This window comes from Pongo pygmaeus, chromosome 5, assembly GCF_028885625.2.
Source record: "Pongo pygmaeus isolate AG05252 chromosome 5, NHGRI_mPonPyg2-v2.0_pri, whole genome shotgun sequence".
Taxonomy (NCBI): Eukaryota; Metazoa; Chordata; class Mammalia; order Primates; family Hominidae; genus Pongo; species Pongo pygmaeus.
This window is the reverse complement of record NC_072378.2, coordinates 152,854,745-152,877,039: the sequence shown is the minus strand read 5'-3', so window position 1 is coordinate 152,877,039 and position 22,295 is coordinate 152,854,745. Positions and strand designations below refer to the sequence as shown.

Sequence of the window (22,295 nt, the reverse complement as noted above, 5' to 3'; positions counted from 1 at the left end):
TGGGAATAAATGGTGTAATTGTGGTCAGGAATTTAAAACTCAGATTGTGTTTTGATTCCAAGATCAGAACATAAAAGTCATAAAAATTATAGCTTATGGTTGCAGTTGTAACTACATTTTGCAGATCTACTTGTTTGTTTTCGTTGTTGTTGTTTTTTGAAACAGAGTCTTGCTCTGTCGCCCAGGCTGGAGTGCAGTGGTGCGATCTCGGCTCACTGCAACCTCTGCCTCCTAGGTTCAAGCAATTCTCCTGCCTCAGTCTCCTGAGTAGCTGTGATTACAGGTGCCCACCACCACGTCTGGCAAACTTTTGTATTTTGTTTTAGTAGAGACGAGGTTTCGCCATGTTGGCCAGGCTGGTCTCAAACTCCTGACCGCAGGTGATCCGCCTGCCTTGGCCTCCCAAAGTGCTGGAATTACAGGCATAAGCCACGGTGCCTGGTCCCTGAAGATCTACTTTTAAGTGCTTTAAAAGTATTATGTTATTTAGATCTTATGACTATGTATGTTTTAACTGAGCTAATAACATAAAAACCACTTTTTAAGTCCTTTTTTTCTGTGTGATTCTTTAAAATTTTTCTTTGATACATTTCTTAGTACTATTATAATTTATTCATCCATCCTTCCATCTATCCATCTACCCATCTGTCCATTTACTCAGCCAGGATCGTGCATTCCCTAAGGAACTTGCAGTCTAGTGAGGAACAGTGATCCACAAACTGGTCTTTATAAAATAATACAAAAAATGTAATGAGAGCTTACTGTACTATTAGAGTTCAGGCTCTGGAATCATAGAAACTCAATGCTGCATCTTTCTTCTATTGGCTTTCTGGCTGTGTCTGTCAGCAAGTTACCTGATGTCCTCAAGCCTCCACCTCTCAATTGGTTAAAAAATGCATACATGAAAATAGTACCTGTCTGATAAAGTTGTTTTGACAACCAAATTAGATCACACACATAAAACCTGTAGCATCATGCCTGGCACATAGAACATACCCAATAAGAAAATCCAGTGGATTCGGTAAATGAAAGATTAATTGGCTATAGCATGACAAGGTGGGAAGAGTCAAGGATGATGGTCAAGTCTTTGCCTAGAATCCACAGGACTATTACCAACTGAGGAAAATTATTGCATGCAGAGGAGCCTGGTGATAGAGGCGAAGACATGAGTTGTTCATTGATGATCAGATCCAATTTGAACTGCCAGATAGTAGTAATGTCTTGGGGGCAGTTGCATATTCAAGCCTGAATTTCAGGTTAAGAAGATGGATTGAAGACATGGAGTTGAAAGTGATTAGTGTCTAATTTGTTGTTAAAGCCACTAAAACGGATAAAACCAAGACCTATGTATAGAGCAAATAGAGCAATGGGCACAGGACCAAAAGCTGGGTACTACCAATATTTAATGAGCCATAGGAGAAAATGATTTGAAAGGTATAGAGAAAAAGGAGGGGAGAAACAAGAAGAGGAAGAGTAGCAGGGTGTGATGCCACTGAGGCTCTAAGTAGAGAAGGTGATCACCATCACAGGTACAGCAGGAGGCTGCCATTAGGAGGAATGCTGAAGAATCCCAACTAGGTTTGACAGTGAGGCTGTTGGGCAACCAGTCTGAGAAACATTTGCGCAGCAAGGGAAGGTGAGAAACCAGGTTACATGAATTTAGGAGTAAATGGCAGATGAGGAAGAGGAGATAGCAGACATATACTAATGTTTCCAAAAGTTAATAAATAAGAGAAAGTAAGATAATTCTTTCACAAAGGCTGCTTCCTGGGTTGACAAACACTCTTTTTTATTGGGAAAACCTTTATAAAGTGCTTCCATAAAGACAAGGAATATAGGAGAAGGAACTGGCAGAAAGAAATTGGGATGGAGAAAGTGAAGACTATCAGGAACTGCCTCTCAGAAGTTCAGGTCCAGCCTGAATGTAGGTTAGTGTGTGGGTGGTTTTAAAAACCTTGGAGGAAATACATAAAGCACCTCCTCTGTCCTTCAACACCATACCTATCACATCCACAGGAATAATCACTGAGAAAAGGCAACTCTAAAGCAAAATGTATATGGGTATGAGGGCGTGAATGTACATATGTGTGTATGTGTATATCATATGTTTAAAAATGTAAATACAAGATAAGAAAATATATGCAAAAGCCATTTCAAAACTCTTGACAATGATGATGTCCTTATTCAAATTCTGAATGACTAGATTTCTGATTGCAAATATTGAAGTGTTCCATTTTCATGCTAAGGAAAATTGGGATAAAGCATAAGAGAGTATTTTGGGAAACTTCAAATTTGAAATTGCTCACAAAGGCAAAATAATTACAAATATTAAGGTCTATTAGTTAGACATAGCACTGGTTAAAAGGTTACATTTTTTTTCTTCATCAAATAACTACTATACACACTAATAAACAGTGATGGTTTTTAGAATCCTGCTGCTGAGAAGGTTGAATATGCATATCATGCTGTGTGTAAGGATTTTCATGTCTTTGTAATTTAGACTACTGCACAACTGAATACTAAATACTTTTAAATAATCTATATTAAAATATGGCTCTATTGTATATAATTATGAACATATATTTATTTCAAATTTAATGAGATGCAAACTATATTATATAGACTAGTTAAGACATACTTCGTGCTTAACATAATTTATTAAGCATGCTTCATACTTAACATTCCAATGTTTCTTTACTTGCTAATTGGTCATTGATTTTCTTCTTGAACTTTTTTGTGCCTGATTATCTTTTATTTCTATTTAATCCGGTAGTAAAGTCATAATTTTGTAATAATATTAACCAAATCCTGCCTTTAGCAATAGATATGTAAATATATAAACATCGGATGATTATTTCACCAAGAAAAATTGTAGTAAGAGAATCTATTCTCAGAGAGAAATGCCGCAATTATATCAATTTAACAATGCAATTTAATTTTATCTTGTTGTCCTTTAGAGTATTTGTGTGCTTTAAGACCAAGCTAAATTGTTAACTTGGCTATAGCTAAACTGTTAAATTTCTAGTAACTTTTTTAAGGTAAAAAAAATACTAATAAATGTACTCAGTCTAGAGGTTACTTTAAACTTTTGAGTAAGTCGGTGTATGAATGAATTATTCATTTTATATGCTAAAAAATGTTTACTTAGTATTGAAGTATTTGGAACCGAGTAGGGCTCATTCTTTTGCTGTGATGAGTCTGCTTGATTCCTAGTAGAATGGAAGTGTGATTTAAGCCACCACCCTGTTGAAGAAGATGAATTGAAGATAGAGACCATGAGCAGAACGCAGTTCTGCCACAATCTTTATTTACTTGAGCATCCACTTTGAGGGAAATATGGGTTTAATCATTTACAGGAGCAATCCACCACAGGCAAACACTTGAGTCACTAAACATTTTCACGTGTGCAAATAATGCCTGATTTCAGGGTCTCTGTTTAGTCTGTTTCAGGATATTGAGGATTCTCGGGATTTTTTTTTGCCGTAAGCCTTAAGTGCTCGTGATGACAACTCCCGCTATTATAATTTAAGAGTGGACAGATGAATTGATTCTGGGTCCTTGTGGCACACTTGTTAAAACTTCCTAGCAGGACAGGGTCCCCCTGTGTACACAGTTGAAAACTTGCAGTCCAAGTGACTCACAGGCTCTTTGGTTACCATGGTGATATTCCATTACAGGAGCTGATAGATTCCAGAGAGATTGGTGCAAGCCGTCTCAGCAGAGTGGAGTCGCTGGCTCCCGAAGTGAAACAGAACACAACTGCCAGTGGGTGTGAGCTCATGCACACGGAGATGCAGGCCCTGCGTGCTGACTGGAAGCAGTGGGAAGACAGTGTATTCCAAACGCAGAGCTGTTTGGAGAACCTGGTCAGCCAGATGGCCCTTTCGGAGCAGGAATTCTCAGGCCAAGTGGTTCAACTGGAGCAGGCCTTGGAAGAGTTCAGTGCCCTTCTGAAAACCTGGGCTCAGCAGTTAACCCTCCTGGAAGGCAAGAACACGGATGAGGAGATAGTGGAATGCTGGCACAAAGGACAAGTAAGTTGGCTTCCTGTTTTCTATTGGTGGTTATGCTTTAAAAAATGTTTTGACTGTCATCATTCCTTAAAAAAAAAAAAAAAAATCTTGCTAACTAAAAACACGCAACATGCACACTTGGAAGAAGTATTTATCTCGTTAAATAAGCAAAGTCTGATTTGTTTCCTTTTCTCATATATCAAACTTTTGTAAAAATAAAGATTTGGGTTATTATTTGTGGTAAGAAACATTTGTTGTTAGTGGAGACATTTTACTTTCATTCCTATGGTGTAAGAGTTTGTAATACTGTATTCAGCCATTCAGTCTGAAAAATGGCCTGTGGGCAAGGGCATAAATAGACAGAGAGTCATAGCTGTTTTCTTGCCAGTTAACTATTTCATACAACTAAATGATTGAATTTATAGCCTTCAAAGACTCACTTGGTAATCTCCTACAGCACAGCGAATAGTTATCGCCCCGATTAGCTCTCCTCTGTGTGGTTTTGACAGCTGTTCTTGAATTAGCCTGTTAACAGAAGAACTGTACGTCACACTCCCTGGTTACCTTCCTGAGACTTTTTTTTTTTTTTTTTTTTTTTTTTTTTGAAGCTAATGGCAGCTTCTTTAGAATGTGAGAAAGGGAAGCCTACGAGAGAGACCGAAGAATGAGCAAAAGCTTAACCTCTTCTTCGTTTCTTTCGCTGTTAAACAGTATCTTTGAAAGCCTTTTCAATATTTCCAGTTTTATAATGCCGTGATTCATAGATGTCCTTAAAAGGAAGTTTAGTAAACTTCTCTGCTCCTATTTATATTACAATCATTTCAAAATAGCTCCTGCCAGTAAGAAAGTCATGTAGTATTTCCAGCAGTGTCTGGTTTTAAATCGAGTATTTGAAACAAATGCAGCTTGCCATAAAATAAAGCTTTCTACCTCTTTATGCTACTTTATTTATAATGTTTCTAGGTTTGGGGGTTTGTTTTTGTTATTCTGTTGCATTTCCTGTCCTTTAGATTTATGTACCAGAATAAAGCATAGAAATCAGTTTTGTCACACAGGGACAAAGAAGTTGATAATTGCTCTACATGGTATAATATGAAAAAATCAGTTACACTGTTTTGGTTCCTTTTCTTTCCCTTTCTTTCTATTCCAGTAATATGAGTGAAATTTTTAAAAAGGAAAGATTTGGTTGTGCCTAGATTACATTACTATTCTGTTATCGTTATTTTTTATGTTGATATTATTAGTAAAAATAATAGTTGAGGCCTATAAAAATACACATGAGAATGCAGTAGTAAATATGGGTTTTCAGTTGTATTAAATAGTTCAAATATGACAGCCCTCTGTGTATGTCTGCTTCCAGATTTGACTCCAGGGTCAGTGCTTTCGATGACAATGCTACATTGCTTCTCAATATTCATATTTTCTTTTATTTCTGATAATGGCGTTTTATCTAAAAGTGGAGATATTTCTACCACAATGAATATGTAAGAAAATATTAACAAAATAGTAGATATGCTAGAGTTCTTAGGGCATTGTTTTGCTTTTAGGGAGGACTTGTCATTGTTGATGATCACAATAAGAATTAAAGTATTTATTTTATGCAATTAGATGACAATACTCAAGAAATTCTTTAAAACATAAAAACAGATGATCTATAAACTATATAATATTGCAAAAAGAATTCTATTTACTATGTTTGCAAAACTCATTTATCTTAATATCCATTGGGATATTAACATTGAAAATTTCTTAAGCTGTATAAGGTGAAAAAATGCATTCTAGAACTTAACAGAATCAGAAATATATAAGCTGACATTTATATAATGACTCTACTGACATATTTTAATTTAGGATGAAGTTATAGAAATGTTTTAAATGTAAGGTTTTGGTCAAAAACTTTTCACTTTTAATGTCATCCCATTCATAAGTAACTGACTTGAATCTCCAGTATTTTTATGTTTTTGTTGAATGCTAAGTTTCTTTAGTTCTTACAATGTTCTGTCTTAAGTAAAAGGTTCCATATGGTGTAAAATAGTTGGTCCTAGTTTAGTGTTTGGAATTTCAGAGAGAAATTGTTTAGTTGTTGACGAATTTTTGTAAATAAGAATGTCTTAGACTCCTCCAGCCCAGACACCAAGTTAAATAAAGAATTGACAAACCAAGAGAACCTCATTCCTGCTCTCATAATCACAGCCTAGGTGGGGAGATACACAAGTATGAAGCCAATGTGGATACTCCTTGTGATGAATATCTGCTAGGTCCTGTGTATCCTCAGATGAGAAACCCGAAGAGGTGGGAAGGAGGGCAGGGGGTACTTAAAGGAGTTGTTATTTGAACTGAGTCTTGAGGTATGATTAAAATGTGACCTGGAAGGTGAGGTAGAGGAACAGCATCAAGATGCAGGATCATTGAGGAATCAGAAAACACAAGAGAGGAAGCTAGAGAGGAGGAATCAGATTAGGAGGATGTAGTGCCACCCCCAAAAGAAATAATGAATATGTAAGTGGGTCTGTGAAAGTCAACGTGCAGAGGCAAAGAGGGGAATGATGAAAGGAGCTAAAACACAGAATAAGCTAGCCTGGATATCTCTTGCATAGAGTGAGAAAGGAAACAAAGGGAGAGGCCCGGACGATGCTTAATCTTCTGATTGACATCAGCAGGGGACAGTGGTGCCATTTACCAGGACGAGGAATGAAGCACAGGGATGGTTTGTTGAGGGATGTGGTTTCTCTACAAATCTGGGCCATCTCTTGACAAATATCGGACAATAATGGTCACAGCAACAGCTATTTGAGTAGTTACTCATCTTTTTGCCCCTCCTCTTCAATTTATTTTGTTTTTTTGCTTCAGTGCTATTGTTATCCACACAGTGTTTACATATTTGGGAGTCATTCTCCTTCTGATTTTATGAATTAGACACTTAGTGTGCTAGGAACTGTGCTAAGTATTTGACATTCATGATTTCATTTGCTCCTTGTGACAATCCTATGAGAGGAACACTCTGATTGCAAAACACCTTGTGTAACTCAGTTGACCATGGCCTCGATTTCAGAGGTGTACTTTTCAAGTCCTAAGGCTTTATTTTGGATTGGGTGTACACAGTAATGTAGCTATTCGTGTGTCTCCCTCATCTATTAAATTGTGAGCTCTTCAAGAACAAGAATCTTACCTTTATTCATGGGGGGACTTGGGTCCCAGAATCCAGCAAAATGCTTGGCACACAGTAGACATTTAGCAAATATTTGATGACTTTATGAATGAAACTATGAAATAAATGAATTACTATTTAAACCAGACTCATGGATTATAAGAAATTTTTAATGTAAAAGTTAACTGTGTATACTACATAAAATCAATTGAAACAGGACTCAATTTTGGAGAGAGATATATATATATATATATATATATTTTTTTTTTTTTTTTTTTTTAAGACGGAGTTTTGTTCTGTCCCCCAGGCTGGAGTGCAATGGCACGATCTCGGCTCACTGCAACCTCCACCTCCCGGGTTCTAGGAATTCTCCTGCCTCAGCCTCCCAAGTAGCTGGGATTACAGGCGCCCACCACCACATCTAGCTAATTTTTGTATTTTCAGTAGAGACGGGGTTCACCATGTTGGTCAGGCTGGTCTCGAACTCCTGATGTCAGGTGATCCACCCTCCTCAGCCTCCAAAGTGCTGGAATTACAGGCATGAGCCACCACGCCCGGCCCTTAACGTATATATTTAATCCAAAATAAGTGTTGCTTTTCTTTAAAATGATTTCTTTTCACCTTTAAACAATATACATATCTCCTGATGGCCTAGTGTCTACTATTTGTAGACAATGTAGGCTATTTTCTCTTTTCTTTTTCTTGTTTTATTTTTAAGTCGTTTCATCACTTAATCACTTAACTACTTTGCAATATTCGATGCTAGAGTGTCTATCCATGGCAAGAAAAAAGGGACAAATGAGCCAGGTGCTATTATTTGTCAGAGGAATCCTGAAAATAGGCTTCATTTCTTCATTGAATCTACCGTGTTGGTTCTTCTTTCACTAATAATTTATAATATGATTGATGCGTGTATAGTGTGAAGATATGGAGATCACCCAATGTAAGTGCTCGCTTCTTTGTCTCATTATTTCTGAACAGGAGATACTGGATGCTTTGCAAAAAGCAGAGCCTAGAACAGAGGATCTCAAGTCTCAGCTGAATGAACTTTGTCGATTTTCCAGAGACCTGAGTACCTACAGTGGAAAAGTTTCTGGCTTGATTAAAGAGTATAATTGGTGAGCATGAACCTTATTGGTGTTCAAGATAGTTTTATACAAATTAGAAGCTAGAAGTTTATTTTAAGGTGTAATTTCAAAATAATATTAGTTCAGCATTAAATATATTACCAAGTGAGGTAAGTGCACATTCTAAGAACTGGTGATTCTATCAAACATGATTTTCATCAACTTTATCGCTTTTTCCTGCCATTAAATTTTTGCATCACCTTTTCAGTCTTTGTTTGCAAGCATCCAAGGGCTGCCAGAATAAAGAACAGATTTTACAGCAAAGATTTCGAAAGGCCTTCAGGGATTTCCAGCAGTGGTTGGTTAATGCAAAAATCACTACCGCCAAGTGTTTTGATATACCTCAAAATATAAGTGAAGTTTCAACTAGTCTTCAGAAAATACAGGTAAGGGTGTTATCAATTAATTCTAGTAGCGGTGCTGATGTGAACTAAAGTTACCTCTAAATCAAGGGTCCCCAACTCCTGGGCCAAGGACTGGTACAGGTCCCTGGCCTGTTAGGAACCAGGCCACACAGCAGGAGGTGAGCAGCAGGCCAATGAGCATTACTGCCTGAGCTCCGCCTCCTGTCAGATCAGCGGTAGCATTAGATTCTCATAGGAGCCTGAACCCCATTGTGAACTGTGCACACAGAGGAACTAGGCTGTGTGCTCCTTCTAAGAATCTAACTAATGCCTGATGATCTGAGGTAGAACAATTTCATCCCCAAACCATCCCCCCGCCCCACCCCATCTGTGGAAAAATTCTCTTCCCTGAAACCACTCCCTGGTGCCAAAAAGGTTGGGGACCGCTTCTCTAGATCTTTTCAGAAGGGCATCACATATAAAAGTTTTGTGTAAGAAATTCAAATTTCAAATAAATCCCCACTTAAAACAATTGAATCTGTATATGAAGAGGAACCAGTTCATTTATATAAATGCACACTATTTTTATATATTAATAGTGATCCAGGAAATAATAAAACGTTTTTTCTATGTGACAAGCATTGTTCCTGAGCACTCTAAATGGATTTTTTTATTTAATTTTCACAACAACGACTTCAGGTATGTAAATTTATTACTGTCAGTGTACATTAGGGTAAAAGTGTCAATGAAGTCACAGAGCTGGTGTGTTAAGATAGCCAGAGCTTCGGTTATATTTTATGTTTGCTCATTTGGGTTTATTTTTCTAGTCTTTTTTTTTTTAACCTAATTGTAACTTCATGGTGCCAATTCACATACCACCTTCATTCAATAGCAGCATTTTTTAGGCACAGTTATTGAAATTGCCTTTCGTTCCTGTATGTCCGCTCATTTCACATAGCAGCAGTTCTGAGTGATTGGTTATGAAATCTGAGTTTCTTTCAGAGGGCACAGGTATGTAGAACACTGTGTGTAAGCACTCATGCTTGAAGTGTCTCTAGTAGGAGCAGGCTCTGAAACAGTATTGTTCAAATCTAGTTCACCTTTTTAAATTCTTGGTTAATAACTTAATATAACAGGATAACTCTGCCTGTGAAAATTTGCTCCATTTAAAATTCTTACACACCTGTAATCCCAGCACTTTGGGAGGCCGCGGTGGGCGAATCACTTGAGATCAGGAGTTCGAGACCAGCCTGGCCAACATGGAGAAACCCTGTCTCTACTAATAAAATACAAAAATTAGCCAAGTGTGGTGGCGGCTGCCCGTAATCCTATCCACTTGGGAGGCTGAGACAGGAGAATCACCGAAATCCAGGAGGCAGAGATTGCAGTGAGCCAAGATCGTGCCACAGCACTCCAGCCTGGGCTATAGAGTGAGACTCTGTCTCAAAAAATAAAATAAAATAAAATAGTAAAATTCTTCCCGTTTTGCTTCAGGCTGGTGGGTAGAACGGCAGAAACTCAATCACCTATTTTTCTATATTGGAGAAACACAGTGCTATTTTTCTTTTCTTTTCTTTTCTTTTCTTTCTTTTTTTTTTTTTTTGAGAAAAGTTTTTACTCTGTCACCCAGGCTGGAGTCCAGTAGCCCTATCTTGGTTCACTGCAACCTCTGCCTCCCGTGTTCAAGCAATCCTCCTGCCTCAGCCTCCTGAGTATCTGGGATTACAGACACGCGTCAACATGCCCAGCTAACTTTTGTATTTTTGGTAGAGACAGGGTTTCACCATGTTGCTCAGGCTGGTCTCGAAGTCCTGGGCTCAACTGATCTGCCCACCTCAGCCTCCCAAAGTACTGGGATTACAGGCGTGAGCCACTGCGCATGGCTAGTACTATTTTAGAGGAGAGCCTTTGGCCTTTTCTCTGACCCTCCCACCACAGCATGCCTCCATAGACAGGGATGGCCATCCATTAAGACAAATATCCTGGCAAAGTTTCTTTAATCAAAATCTACAACAGAATATCTGTGCTTCTGTTTCTTGTCAGAATAAATCACTTTGAGCTTGTGCTTTCAATTTCTTCTTTAGCACTTGAAAATATTGAGAATTGACTGTAGAATACAGAACGTACCCATTTTTCTAGAGGAAGACTGTTCTTTGAGATCTAGCCACATGAAGGGAAAAGTATATACTGTAGCTACACTTTATTAAACTACACTTTGGCACGATGTCATTGACTTGTCCTCATAAGGACAACCCTATGAAACACTCTGTTGTTATTTTTTTATATAAGCTGCTACTAATAATGTAATCTGCTCCATTTAATAGCATTTATTTGAATAAGATTCCCCATGAAAATTCATCTCCTATCTTTTCCTAGGGAGAATTGTGCTTCTGCTGAGCAGATGGTGTGTTTTCATCCAGTGGGCTCGGCGAGTCTTGACCCTGGTTGTGTTTACTGTTTTACATTGGCAGCTAGGATCCTCAGAGCCAAAATCATAATCCAGCTCCACCGACTATATGGAACTACAAGGCATTTGTTTTGTAAATGAGTCTTAGTGAGAGTTTATTTTATTTTACAACTCTTATACATTTCTTCTCCTGATTATTTTTATCAAATTTTTAATATTTTATGAGATATCTCACCACCTTTTTGAGACAAGTCAGAATTTAGATTAGTAAATAAAGTAGTTTGCAACTTGACTATTAAAGGATGACCTGGGTCATTTAACGTATACAATAAAAAGAGCATATTTCCTTTTGTTTGAATTTATTAAGAAATAATAGAAGGTGGGTGCGGTGGCTCACGCCTGTAATCCCAGCTCTTTGGGACACCAAGGTAGGCAGATCACGAGGTCAGGAGATCAAGACCATCCTGGCCAACATGGTGAAACCCTGTCTCTACTAAAAATACAAAAAAATTATCTGGGTGTGGCAGCACGCACCTGTAGTCCCAGCAACTCGGGAGGCTGAGGCAGGAGAATTGCTTGAACCCAGATGATGGAGGCTGCAGTGAGCCGAGATCACGCTACTGCACTCCAGCCTGAGTGACAGAGTGAGACTCCATCTCAAAAAAGAAAAAATAGAAACAACACACAATATTTTTATTATGGCTAATTCTATATTTTATTTTATAGGAGTTTTTGTCAGAAAGTGAAAATGGACAGCACAAGCTAAACATGATGCTGTCTAAAGGGGAACTTCTGAGTACCCTGCCGACCAAAGAGAAAGCAAAAGGGATCCAGGCCAAAGTTGCAGCTGCAAAAGAAGATTGGAAACATTTTCATTCAAATCTCCACCAAAAAGAATCTGCTCTAGAGGTATATATAGCCAACCACATGGAAATATTCTGTGTTATTTGTTATTGTTGTTGTTGTTAGTGAAACCACAGTTTCTGTATATCAAAGCCCCTTTGTCAATGATTTTGGTCACCCCTATCTGAACGTAAGTGGGCAATGGGCTAACAGTAAGGAATAGCCCAATGCTAGAAGTGGGAGCCTCCCTGAAGAATTAAGTAGCTTCCTGCCTGTTAGGGTCTATTGTCACTGACTTGGCCTTGCACTCTCCCAGCAGGAACAGTCAGTTTTACATTTCAGCAGAACACTTAGCCTTTCATGTGAACTGCCTCAATTCTAGAAGGTGGTCTAGGAGAATGAACAGGAATATCTATATAAGCCACAAAATGTTGCAGATGAGAGTGTATATTATAACTAATGCAAATACCAGGTAGTAGGTTTTTAGGCATTAAGTATGCAGAAACAATGTTTATATAATTTTATTTTCTCCACACACAATCGAAGATGAATCTATTATAACCATAAAATAATTACTGCCACAATATAATTATTTTTTTCTTCTGAGATTATCTATTTTATGTATTGACTCCTTCAGAGGAAAATTTAGAGGCATAGAGGGTATCTTTTCCTTTTAAAACACTTTTTGGCAGAATAGATTCTTCATTTGCTTGTGATCATTATTAATGAAGGTCGGAAAAAGATAATGATAGAGAAATAATATTCAGTAAGAGAAAATGTGTATTTCGTCAATTCTTTCCTGATCCAAGACCATTGATCTCTCTTTTGTAATGGTGACAGTTTTTTCTTGGCTGGCATCCTCCATTTAACAGAGTGATAACCATTGTGCCGAGAAATGTTTCCTTAATCCTTCAGGGATCGTTAATGCTATGTGGTCTGAGCTCTGAAGTATCAGCTGTTGAGTGTAGCATATTTAGCGTTGATTACAAGGTTATTTAGTTCAAGAAATGCCCAAGAGTAGGTGAGTAGGTCATGAATTGCCTGTTTTCTTAATCTGCTGTTCCCCTCAGAATAGGTATCTATCTGTTTTATTTGATTCTTTCCTTTCCTTTTTCCCTTCCTTTCTCTTCCTTTCCTTTCCTTTCCTTTCCTGTCCTGTCCTGTCCTGTCCTTTCCTGTCCTTTCTTATCCTTTCCTTTCCCTTCCCTGCCTTCCCCTCCCCTCTCCTCTCCTCCCCCTTCCCTTCCCCTCCTTTCCTCTCCCTCTCTCCCTACCCCTCCCTCCCCAACCCCTTCCCCTCTCCTCCCCCTCCCCCTTCCCCTCCCCTCTCTCTCCCCCTTTCTCTCCCCCTTGCCCTCCCCTCCTCTCTCCTCCCCTCCCCTTCCCCTCTCCTCTCCTCCCCTCCCCTCTCCTCCCCTCCCCTCTCCTCTCCTCTCCTCCCCTCCCCTCTCATCTCCTCCCCTCCCCTCCCCTCTCCTCTCCTCCCCTCCCCTCCCCTCCCCTCTCCTCCCCTCCCCTCTCCTCTCCTCTCCTCTCCTCTCCTCCCCTCTCCTCTCCTCCCCTCTCCTCTCCTCCCCTCTCCTCTCCTCCCCTCCCCTCCCCTTCCCCTCTCCTCTCCTCCCCTCCCCTCTCCTCCCCTCCCCTCTCCTCTCCTCCCCTCCCCTCCCCTCTCCTCTCCTCCCCTCCCCTCTCCTCTCCTCCCCTCCCCTCTCCTCTCCTCCCCTCCCCTCTCCTCTCCTCCCCTCCCCTCTCCTCCCCTCCCCTCCCCTCCCCTCCCCTCCCCTCCCCTCCCCTCCCCTCTCCTCTCCTCCCCTCCCCTCTCCTCTCCTCCCCTCCCCTCTCCTCTCCTCCCCTCCCCTCCCCTCTCCTCTCCTCCCCTCCCCTCTCCTCTCCTCCCCTTCCCTCTCCTCCCCTCTCCTCTCCTCCCCTTCCCTCTCCTCTCCTCCCCTCTCCTCCCCTCTCCTCCCCTCCCCTCCCCTCCCCTTCCCCTCTCCTCCCCTCCCCTCCCCTCTCCTCCCCTCCCCTCTCCTCCCCTCCCCTCTCCTCCCCTCCCCTCTCCTCCCCTCCCCTCTCCTCTCCTCCCCTCCCCTCTCCTCTCCTCCCCTCCCCTCTCCTCTCCTCCCCTCCCCTCTCCTCTCCTCTCCTCCCCTCTCCTCTCCTCCCCTCCCCTCTCCTCTCCTCCCCTCCCCTCTCATCTCCTTTCTTTTTAGAACCTAAATTCCTGATCGTGGTCCCCCATTTGCCCTGTTTTGTGGTGTATTAGTTCATCCTCACGATGCTATAAGGACATACCCAAGGCTGGGTAATTTATAAAGGAGAGAGGTTGAATTGACTCACAATTCTGCAGGGCTGGGGGGGCCTCAGGAAATTTACAATCATGGCAGAAGGGGAAGCAAATACATCCTTCTTCATATGGTGGCAGGAGGGAGAAGTATGAGGAAAAGCGGGAAAAGCCCATTATAAAACCATCAGATCTCATGAGAACTCACTATCATGAGAACAGCAGCATGAGGGTAACCACCCCCATGATTCAATTACCTCCCATCTGGTCCCTCCCAAGGCACATGGGGATTATGGGAACTACAATTCAAGATAAGATTGGTGGCGGGGGGGGACACAGCCAAACCATATCAAGTGGCCCCATGAGACTCCAGTAACAGGAAGATGGAAACACCTTGAGTTTATGAATTTAATTATTCAGCAAATATTTGTTGAGCATCTTCTATTTTTGAAGGACTAGTCTAGGCTCTGGGGCTATAGCAGAGAATAAAACAGAACCAAGTCCCTGCCTTCGTGCAACCTAAATTTTGGTAGAATACTCCAGAAGTTATTTTGGTATTTTACATTTGTGAGATACTAACTTTTCAAAGGAGCCTTACAGCTAACCCATGTCCCTCAGAGGTGAGTAAGGCAGATGTGATTTTCCCCATATTGTAGACATCCCAGACCAGATACAGGTGGAACCTTGAGCTATTCTCTCATAAGTTTCATTAGCTCTTGCCACTTAGATTTTTCAGCTAACCTTTATGTACTCCCTCTTGGACAATACTACCTAAAGTACTGGTTGTTTTTACAGCCTTTAGTTGACTCACAGGGTAACATAAATAACAAATTCACATTCACATCCACCTACCACTTTATAAGTAAGAGACAGTAGATGCAGACACCTTTGCTAAAGTTAAACAGTACCATATAAAACTTTATCAAACACATTTTACACCTAGGGTACTACATAGTAACTGTGAAAGTATTATGACATTCTTATGTGATAAGCACATAACATTATTTAGTATTTCTTATCACTTTATAAATCAGAATAAATTATTTATTAACAACATAAGCACATAAACTACATGGATATGCTTCTTCTTGTACCCTCATTAATGAAAATCAACCAAATGTTGACTGACATTTCTTTACATTCCTGTAAGGTACTATGGTGTGTCTTAGGAAGTGTCAGACCCAGGCCCTCCCCCCATGGAGCTTGCAGTCTAGTTTTGGAGACAAGGCACACCTGTGTCAGATGAAAATTCACAATCCAACCTAATCTATGATGAAGTATATAGGCATGGTATAGACAACAAATGCTCTAGAAGTTGAGAAATGGGTGTGATCTCAGAAGTGGGCCGGAGAGTTAGGGGGGGAAAATTCTATTTTCAAAAGGAGAACCCTAAAAAGTTCTTAAAGGATATTCAAAAATTGTATTTGTGCCAAGGTGAAAGATGGAGTGTTTCAGACTTTGGAGTGGGCTTGGTTTTTTTTGTGGATTTTTTTTTTTTTTTTTTTTTTTTTTTGAGACAGAGTCACCCTCTGTCACTCAGGCTGGAGTGCAGTGGCATGATCTCAGTTCACTGTAACCTCTGCCTCCTGGGTTCAAGCAATTCTCCTGCCTCAGCCTCCTGAGTAGCTGAGATTACAGGCACATCCCACCATGGCTGGCTAATTTTTTGTATTTTAGTAGAGACGGGGTCTCATCATGTTGCCCAGGCTGGTCTTGAACTCCTGAGCTCAAGCTATCTGCTCACCTCGGCCACCCAAAGTGCTGGGATTACAGGCGTGAGCCACTGCGCCCAGCCTGGGTGGACTTTGAATGCCAAGTGAAGGACCTTGGACTTGCTATTAAAATATTTTATTGTCCTGGACACTATCTAAAACCTTGCAGAATCTAAAGATCCAAATGAAAGACTTTGAAGTAAGTGCTGAGCCTATCCAGGACTGGCTGAGTAAAACTGAGAAGATGGTGCATGAAAGCAGCAATCGCCTCTATGATCTGCCAGCAAAGAGGAGGGAGCAGCAGAAGCTCCAGGTGATGAGCCCGCCTCCCTGTAGCCCCATCTGACCTAGTCTTTGTCTGTCCTCTGTCCACCTTACAGATGCATGCTCAGCACCCTTGAGTTAGACTGTGCTGCCGTGAGACGTAGTGTGTTCATTCCCCACTTCTGGTGGATTTTATGTTTTCTGACTTTCCTTGGAAGTATGATTTGTTTCCTTCCATGATTTGTGCTCCACGGTGTGTAGACTGGAGATAATAAAGCCTCCAGGGTACACGGACTGCCTTCCAGTGTTGATTTCCATGTTCTCTGGGCCAAAGCTTCGTCCGCGATGTGCTTTTCCCCAGCCTCTGAATAGTAACTTGCTTGTGCTTTTCAGTCTGTCCTTGAGGAAATACACTGCTACGAGCCTCAGCTCAACAGGCTGAAAGAGAAAGCTCAGCAGCTGTGGGAAGGACAAGCTGCCAGCAAGAGCTTTAGGCACAGAGTGTCGCAGCTATCTTCTCAGTATCTAGCGCTAAGCAATTTAACAAAGGTAACGCCTGGCACGTGCTGTGTGTGAGTGTGATACTGATGTCACAAAATTGGAGTTGCAGCAGGTTCTGCAGGGTGTGCATTGCATCCTGACCCGCCCACGATGTGGGTCTCCAGGTCAGCAGTAAGGGGCGTATGTGCTGTTTCCTCAGCCTTGCAATCTGAGTTCATCACTGTTGTTGCATCAGCTTGATGTGGCTCTCTGAAAAGGCCGAAGGAGGTTTCAAAGATTGAAGAGACTTCCAGTCTTCATTATTGCACAAGATATTCCTTTTAATACTGAAATGATATGTTTCCCAGGGCTTTGATTTGGAAGACTCAAATCATAAACATAAAGCAAAGCTCAGAGTTTTTGTTCTAAAGAATCCCAGATTAAATTACTTTAGAAAAACATGGATTCTAAACAGTTTAAATTTTATTAGATTAAATATAACGATATTTTAAAAAAATTCATCTGAATCTTTGCATTCATTATATAGTATTCAAGGATGTGTTGACTAAAAGTTTCAGTTCAGATTCTAGAGCAGAGCTCAAAATTGGCAATGGTTCAGACAACTGATTAAATCTCTTTTCAAATAGCTTAGAGGAAAATAAATGGAATCCTACTACAACCTCATTTACAGCATTCAGCCAGTATAACGTAGACCCATTTTGAACTGTGTGTTGCAGGCCTATCTTGAGCTTTATGTGGCTTATAACCTTTGTTTCCTATATTTTTAACTTTCAGATGTTAGAATATAGGGACCCTGGTATAATTTAGTCTTTAATTTGGCCGCATCTGTTCTGTAAGTGTGGATTTACAGAGGGTCTGCTCATTTGGGTCTTCAATACACATCACTGAGGCAGTCACACTAGCTTAGGTCTGGGAGTAAATAGTCTATGTTTACACCCATTTTTATTCTGATTGTTATTTTGGGTGTCTTTATAAAAACTGGCACATATCTAAGTTAAGATAAGGAATGAATCATCTTAGAATGAATGAAGAGCATCTTTCCATTCCTTTGTATTTACTTAGATACCAAAAGTAATCGATATATGAATGTTTTGAGAGCTGTAGATTATTCTTGTAAAGTCTTCACTGTGTTAGATATGACCTATAATTGATAAACAAAACCACATGTACAGTCCCACGTTTTAAAATTTAGAGATATTACAAAAATCTCAGATTATTATTTTTTTGGAACTCTGGCTACAATGTAGGTCATGTGGGTTGTTGTGTCAGGTGAGCCCAATGTGATACGTGAAAGCTAGAAACTACTTTGACCAGTCTCCCAGACAAAGCATTAGGGAGAAATTTTACTGATTTAAAATAATCATGATAGTCATAAAGAATTGGAGAGGCATAAAATTGTAACTTTTTTTTTTTGCTTTTGACCCAGTTATTCTAATAGTTTTATGATTTAGAAAGATCTTTGACATATCTCATAGATTTAGGCCAGACTTGCCTTGTATCTGTGCAGTGTATGAAGCCATGACTGATTGCCTTTGTTTCAGACAAACCGTTAGTTTTACCATTTGTCTCTGTGGGATGGACAGCTCGAAAACCATTTCTGTCATTTCCAGGAGAAAGTGTCAAGACTGGATAGAATCGTTGCAGAACACAATCAGTTCGCGCTTGGGATTAAAGAATTACAAGACTGGATGACGGATGCGATTCACATGCTGGATTCATACTGCCACCCGACATCTGACAAAAGTGTGCTGGACAGCAGGACGCTCAAGCTCGAGGTGTGCATCTTTACATAGAAATATCTCCAACCTACAGAATTTGTTTTTCTCAAATTTCCCATCTCCATCCACCTAGGGTGATGATGTCACATTCTCTCCATGAGAAATCTCAGATGCTTTGTGAGTGCAACGCTGTCTGCCTTGGGTGGACATGCCAGAGAATTCCTGAATTATCTGATCCCAGATGTTTTCCAAAAAATAAAATAAAATAAAGCCCAAATGTGATTACTTGTGTGATCACTTAAGAGGCTACTTTTAAATGAGATCACAGACATATTCATTATGGGAAAATATTTTGAGGAAACATTTTATAGGGCAAAACATTTTCCATCTTTTTCAACTCACTTGTCTTCCTGTATTTAGCCAATTCTCCTCCCATCCCAAGATATGAGTTCAGTTTTGCATTTGCGATGAAAACAATGAATCTGCATTCATTTGTATACTGGGTGCCTTCTAGGAGACTGGCACTCCGTCTTGACACCAAGGAATCAAAGGTGAATAACATAGTCTTTTTCCTCAAGGATGTTACTGTCTGAGGTTGGAGGTCAAAATACAGAAGGCAATAACCACAGATGCAGATGTACTTATGGTGTTATAGACATACACAGGAGTGCAACCGTGCAGGAAGGATGGGGTTGAAAGTTGGGACAGGTTTCTTAGGAAGTGTGATAGGTAAACTGAGTTGTGTGGGGTTTAAATTTTTTTTTAATAAAATTAAGATAGAGTCTTGCCTTCTTGCCTAGGCTGGTCTTGAACTCCTGAACTCAAGCAATCTTCTTGCCTTGGCCTCCCAAAGTACTGAGATTACACGTGTGAGCCACTGTGCCCTGCTATAAACCAAGTTTTTGTTTTGTTTTTGGTTTTTGTTTTGTTTTGTTTTGTTTTAGACGGAGTTTTGCTCTTGTTGCCCAGGCTGGAGTGCAATGGTGTGATCTCAGCTCACCGCAACCTCTGCCTCCCGGGTTCAAGCGATTCTCTTGCCTCAGCCTCCCAAGTAGCTGGGATTACAAGCATGCACCACCACACCTGGCTAATTTTGTATTTTTAGTAGAGATGGGATTTCTCCATGTTGGTCAGTCTGGTCTCGAGTTCCCGACCTCAGGTGACCTGCCCACTTCGGCATCCCAAAGTGCTGGGATTACAGGGTGAGCCACCGTGCCTGGACAAAACCAAGTTTTTAAGAATGATAGGGAGAATTATTTTGGCAAAGATAACTGGGTGGAAACTTGGGAATGGTGGCGGAGGGGGGAGGAAAGTGTGAGAACAGCCAGAGGAAAGAACAGCGTAGTGTGTGAGAAATTGCTACCAGTTGCTTACTGACACAGCAGAAACTGGTGGCGATGGGTGGCTGAAGCTGAGGCTTTGGAAGTTGGCAAGAACTACATTATAAAGAGAGATGAAGCTTTGTCTTTTAGGCAACATTATCAGTTTTATAACTTGGAATTAAAACTTCCTTCTGGCTGGGCTCAATGTCTTGCACTTATAATCCCAGCACTTTGGGAGGCTGAAGTGGGAGGATTGCTTGAGCCCAGGAGTTCAACACCAGGCTGGGCATCGACCTCACCTTTACAAAAAAAAAAAAAAAAAAAACATTTAAATTAGCTGGCCATGGCAGCATGTGCCTGTAGTCCCAGCTACCAGGGAGGCTGAGCTGGAAGGCTCACTCGATCCCAGGGGTTCGAGGCTGCAGTGAGCTATGATTACACCACTGCACTGAAGCCTGGGAGAGAAAGATAGACTCTGTCTCTGAAAAAACAAAAGAAGGAACTTCCTTCTCACATAGAAAAAGAATAGTACTTATGAAGAACATGAAATATATCATCTATTTCTATGGGTTTTTTTGGTTGCAGAGACCATAACGTTTATAAGCTCTTCATCCTATAGCCTTTGAGAAATCATGAATTCTACTGTACTATATTTTTCCCTTGTTAAAACCAGTAAAGTAAAACTTCATTAGAAGGAAGGGATTATTCAGAGAAGACTGGAGACCTTCAACACCAAGGCCACTTAGTAAAAACCAGCGGGTAGCTGGTGACTGGCATTCACCAGCAAGCCACTTCCCCACTCTCTGTCTCAGCCGACTGGGAGCTCCAGGGCTGGGCACAATTGCATATTATTCTGTGATCTTTAGGAGCTCTGTCATATTTAAAGCCAGAAATGTTAAACATACAAATGACAAAGGACTTCTGTGTTTGTTTTCACAGGCTCTATTATCAGTCAAACAGGAAAAAGAGATTCAGATGAAAATGATAGTGACCAGGGGAGAATCTGTCCTTCAGAATACCTCTCCAGAAGGCATTCCCACTATTCAGCAGCAGCTGCAGAGTGTGAAGGATATGTGGGCATCCCTTTTGTCTGCAGGGATTCGTTGTAAAAGGTGAGGGAAACTACAGCCAAGCACTGGGGAAGCTATTACTAAAAGATCAATATAATACTACTGAACAGACCATTCCTGTGGCCGGCTTCCCTTCCCTTCCCTTTCCTTCCTTCCTTCCTTCCTTCCTTCCTTCCTTCCTCCCTCCCTCCCTCCTTCCCTCCCTCACTTCCTTTCCTTTCTTTCTTCCTTCCCCCCCTTTTCTCGATTCCTCTTTCTTTTTCTTTCTTTTTTCTTATTAGAACAAAAGAAACTGGCAGATGTAATCTCACATTTAGATTGACCTGAGTACTGTGCCAACATGTTAATATAACTTAAAATGCATGTTTCTTTTTGTTGTTGTTGCTAACATAAAAATACAAAAAAAAAAGATTCATAACGTAAAAATATAGGGATTAAAACCAAGTAGTGGACTTGGGAGGTAAACCCAGGAAATACAAATAGAGGAGTGAGAAAGAAATGGCTGGCAGGGGGAGGGCAGTAAGTAAAGGGTGTTGTATTAGCCCGTTCTCATTCTGCTATGAAGACATTCCTGAGATTGGGTAATTTATAAAGGAAAGAGGTTTAACTGACTCCCAATTCCTCATGGCTGGGGAGGCCTCAGGAAACTACAATCGTGGCGGAAGGGGAAGCAAACACATCCTTCTTTGCATGGTAGCAAGAGAGACAAGTGCTGAGCAAAAGGGGAAAAGCCCCTTATAAAATCATCAGATCTCATGAGAACTTACTCACTATCACGAGAACAGCATGGGGGAAACCACCCCCATGATTCAATTACCTCCCATTGGGTCCCTCCCATGACATGTGGGGATTATGGGAACTGCAATTCAAGATGATATTTGGGTGGGGACACAGAGCTTAACTATATCAGGTATGCTATCAAGCAAGTTGCCCACCATTGTGAGCAACTGCAACTTAATCCAGTCAGGCAATGCTGGGAGCTGGTATACAGTGTGAGCCTCAGTTATCCCATGCAAGGGCAGGGGATCTGGGGTATTTGGAAACAAACTCCTATGAATTAGAAGAGCAGTTGAGGGCTGCCCCTCAGGGTGAGCTTCCCCTGCCCTTCTTGCCTACATTGCCCTCAAACTGAGAGTACATCACGGACTAGAGAATGTCTTCAAGCTAATAGATCTAGGAGCAATTAGAAGTCCAACTGGACTGTGCTGCAGTGGTGTGATCTGGGGGTGTGGATGGTTGGAGCACTTATAGTGTCTGCTGCAAAAGGACCCAAAACCTGGTAGTACAATTAGGCAGAAATGATTAATGGAATTTATTTATTTTTATTTTTATTTATTTATTTTGAGACAGAGTCTCGCTCTGTCACCCAGGCTGGAGTGCAGTGGCCAGATGTCTCGGCTCACTGCAAGCTCTGCCTCCCGGGTTCACGCCATTCTCCTGCCTCAGCCTCCCGAGTAGCTGGGACTACAGGTGCCTGCCACCACACCTGGCTAATTTTTTGTATTTTTAGTAGAGAAGGGGTTTCACCGTGTTAGCCAGGATGGT

General features: G+C 40.9%; 1 protein-coding gene across 2 annotated transcripts in view; it reads left to right on the top strand.

Moving 5' to 3' along the window:
• SYNE1 (spectrin repeat containing nuclear envelope protein 1) overlaps window positions 1-22,295 on the top strand; it is a 525,017-nt gene that overhangs the window by 260,490 nt on the left and 242,232 nt on the right. For both annotated transcript variants that reach the window (XM_054490749.2, XM_054490748.2), the window contains exons 56-63: window positions 3,678-4,034; window positions 8,143-8,279; window positions 8,497-8,674; window positions 11,766-11,948; window positions 16,045-16,188; window positions 16,533-16,688; window positions 18,251-18,415; window positions 20,620-20,792. In XM_054490749.2, coding sequence (XP_054346724.2) covers window positions 3,678-4,034; window positions 8,143-8,279; window positions 8,497-8,674; window positions 11,766-11,948; window positions 16,045-16,188; window positions 16,533-16,688; window positions 18,251-18,415; window positions 20,620-20,792 — 1,493 coding nt within the window. The remainder of the gene's footprint in view (window positions 1-3,677; window positions 4,035-8,142; window positions 8,280-8,496; window positions 8,675-11,765; window positions 11,949-16,044; window positions 16,189-16,532; window positions 16,689-18,250; window positions 18,416-20,619; window positions 20,793-22,295) is intronic.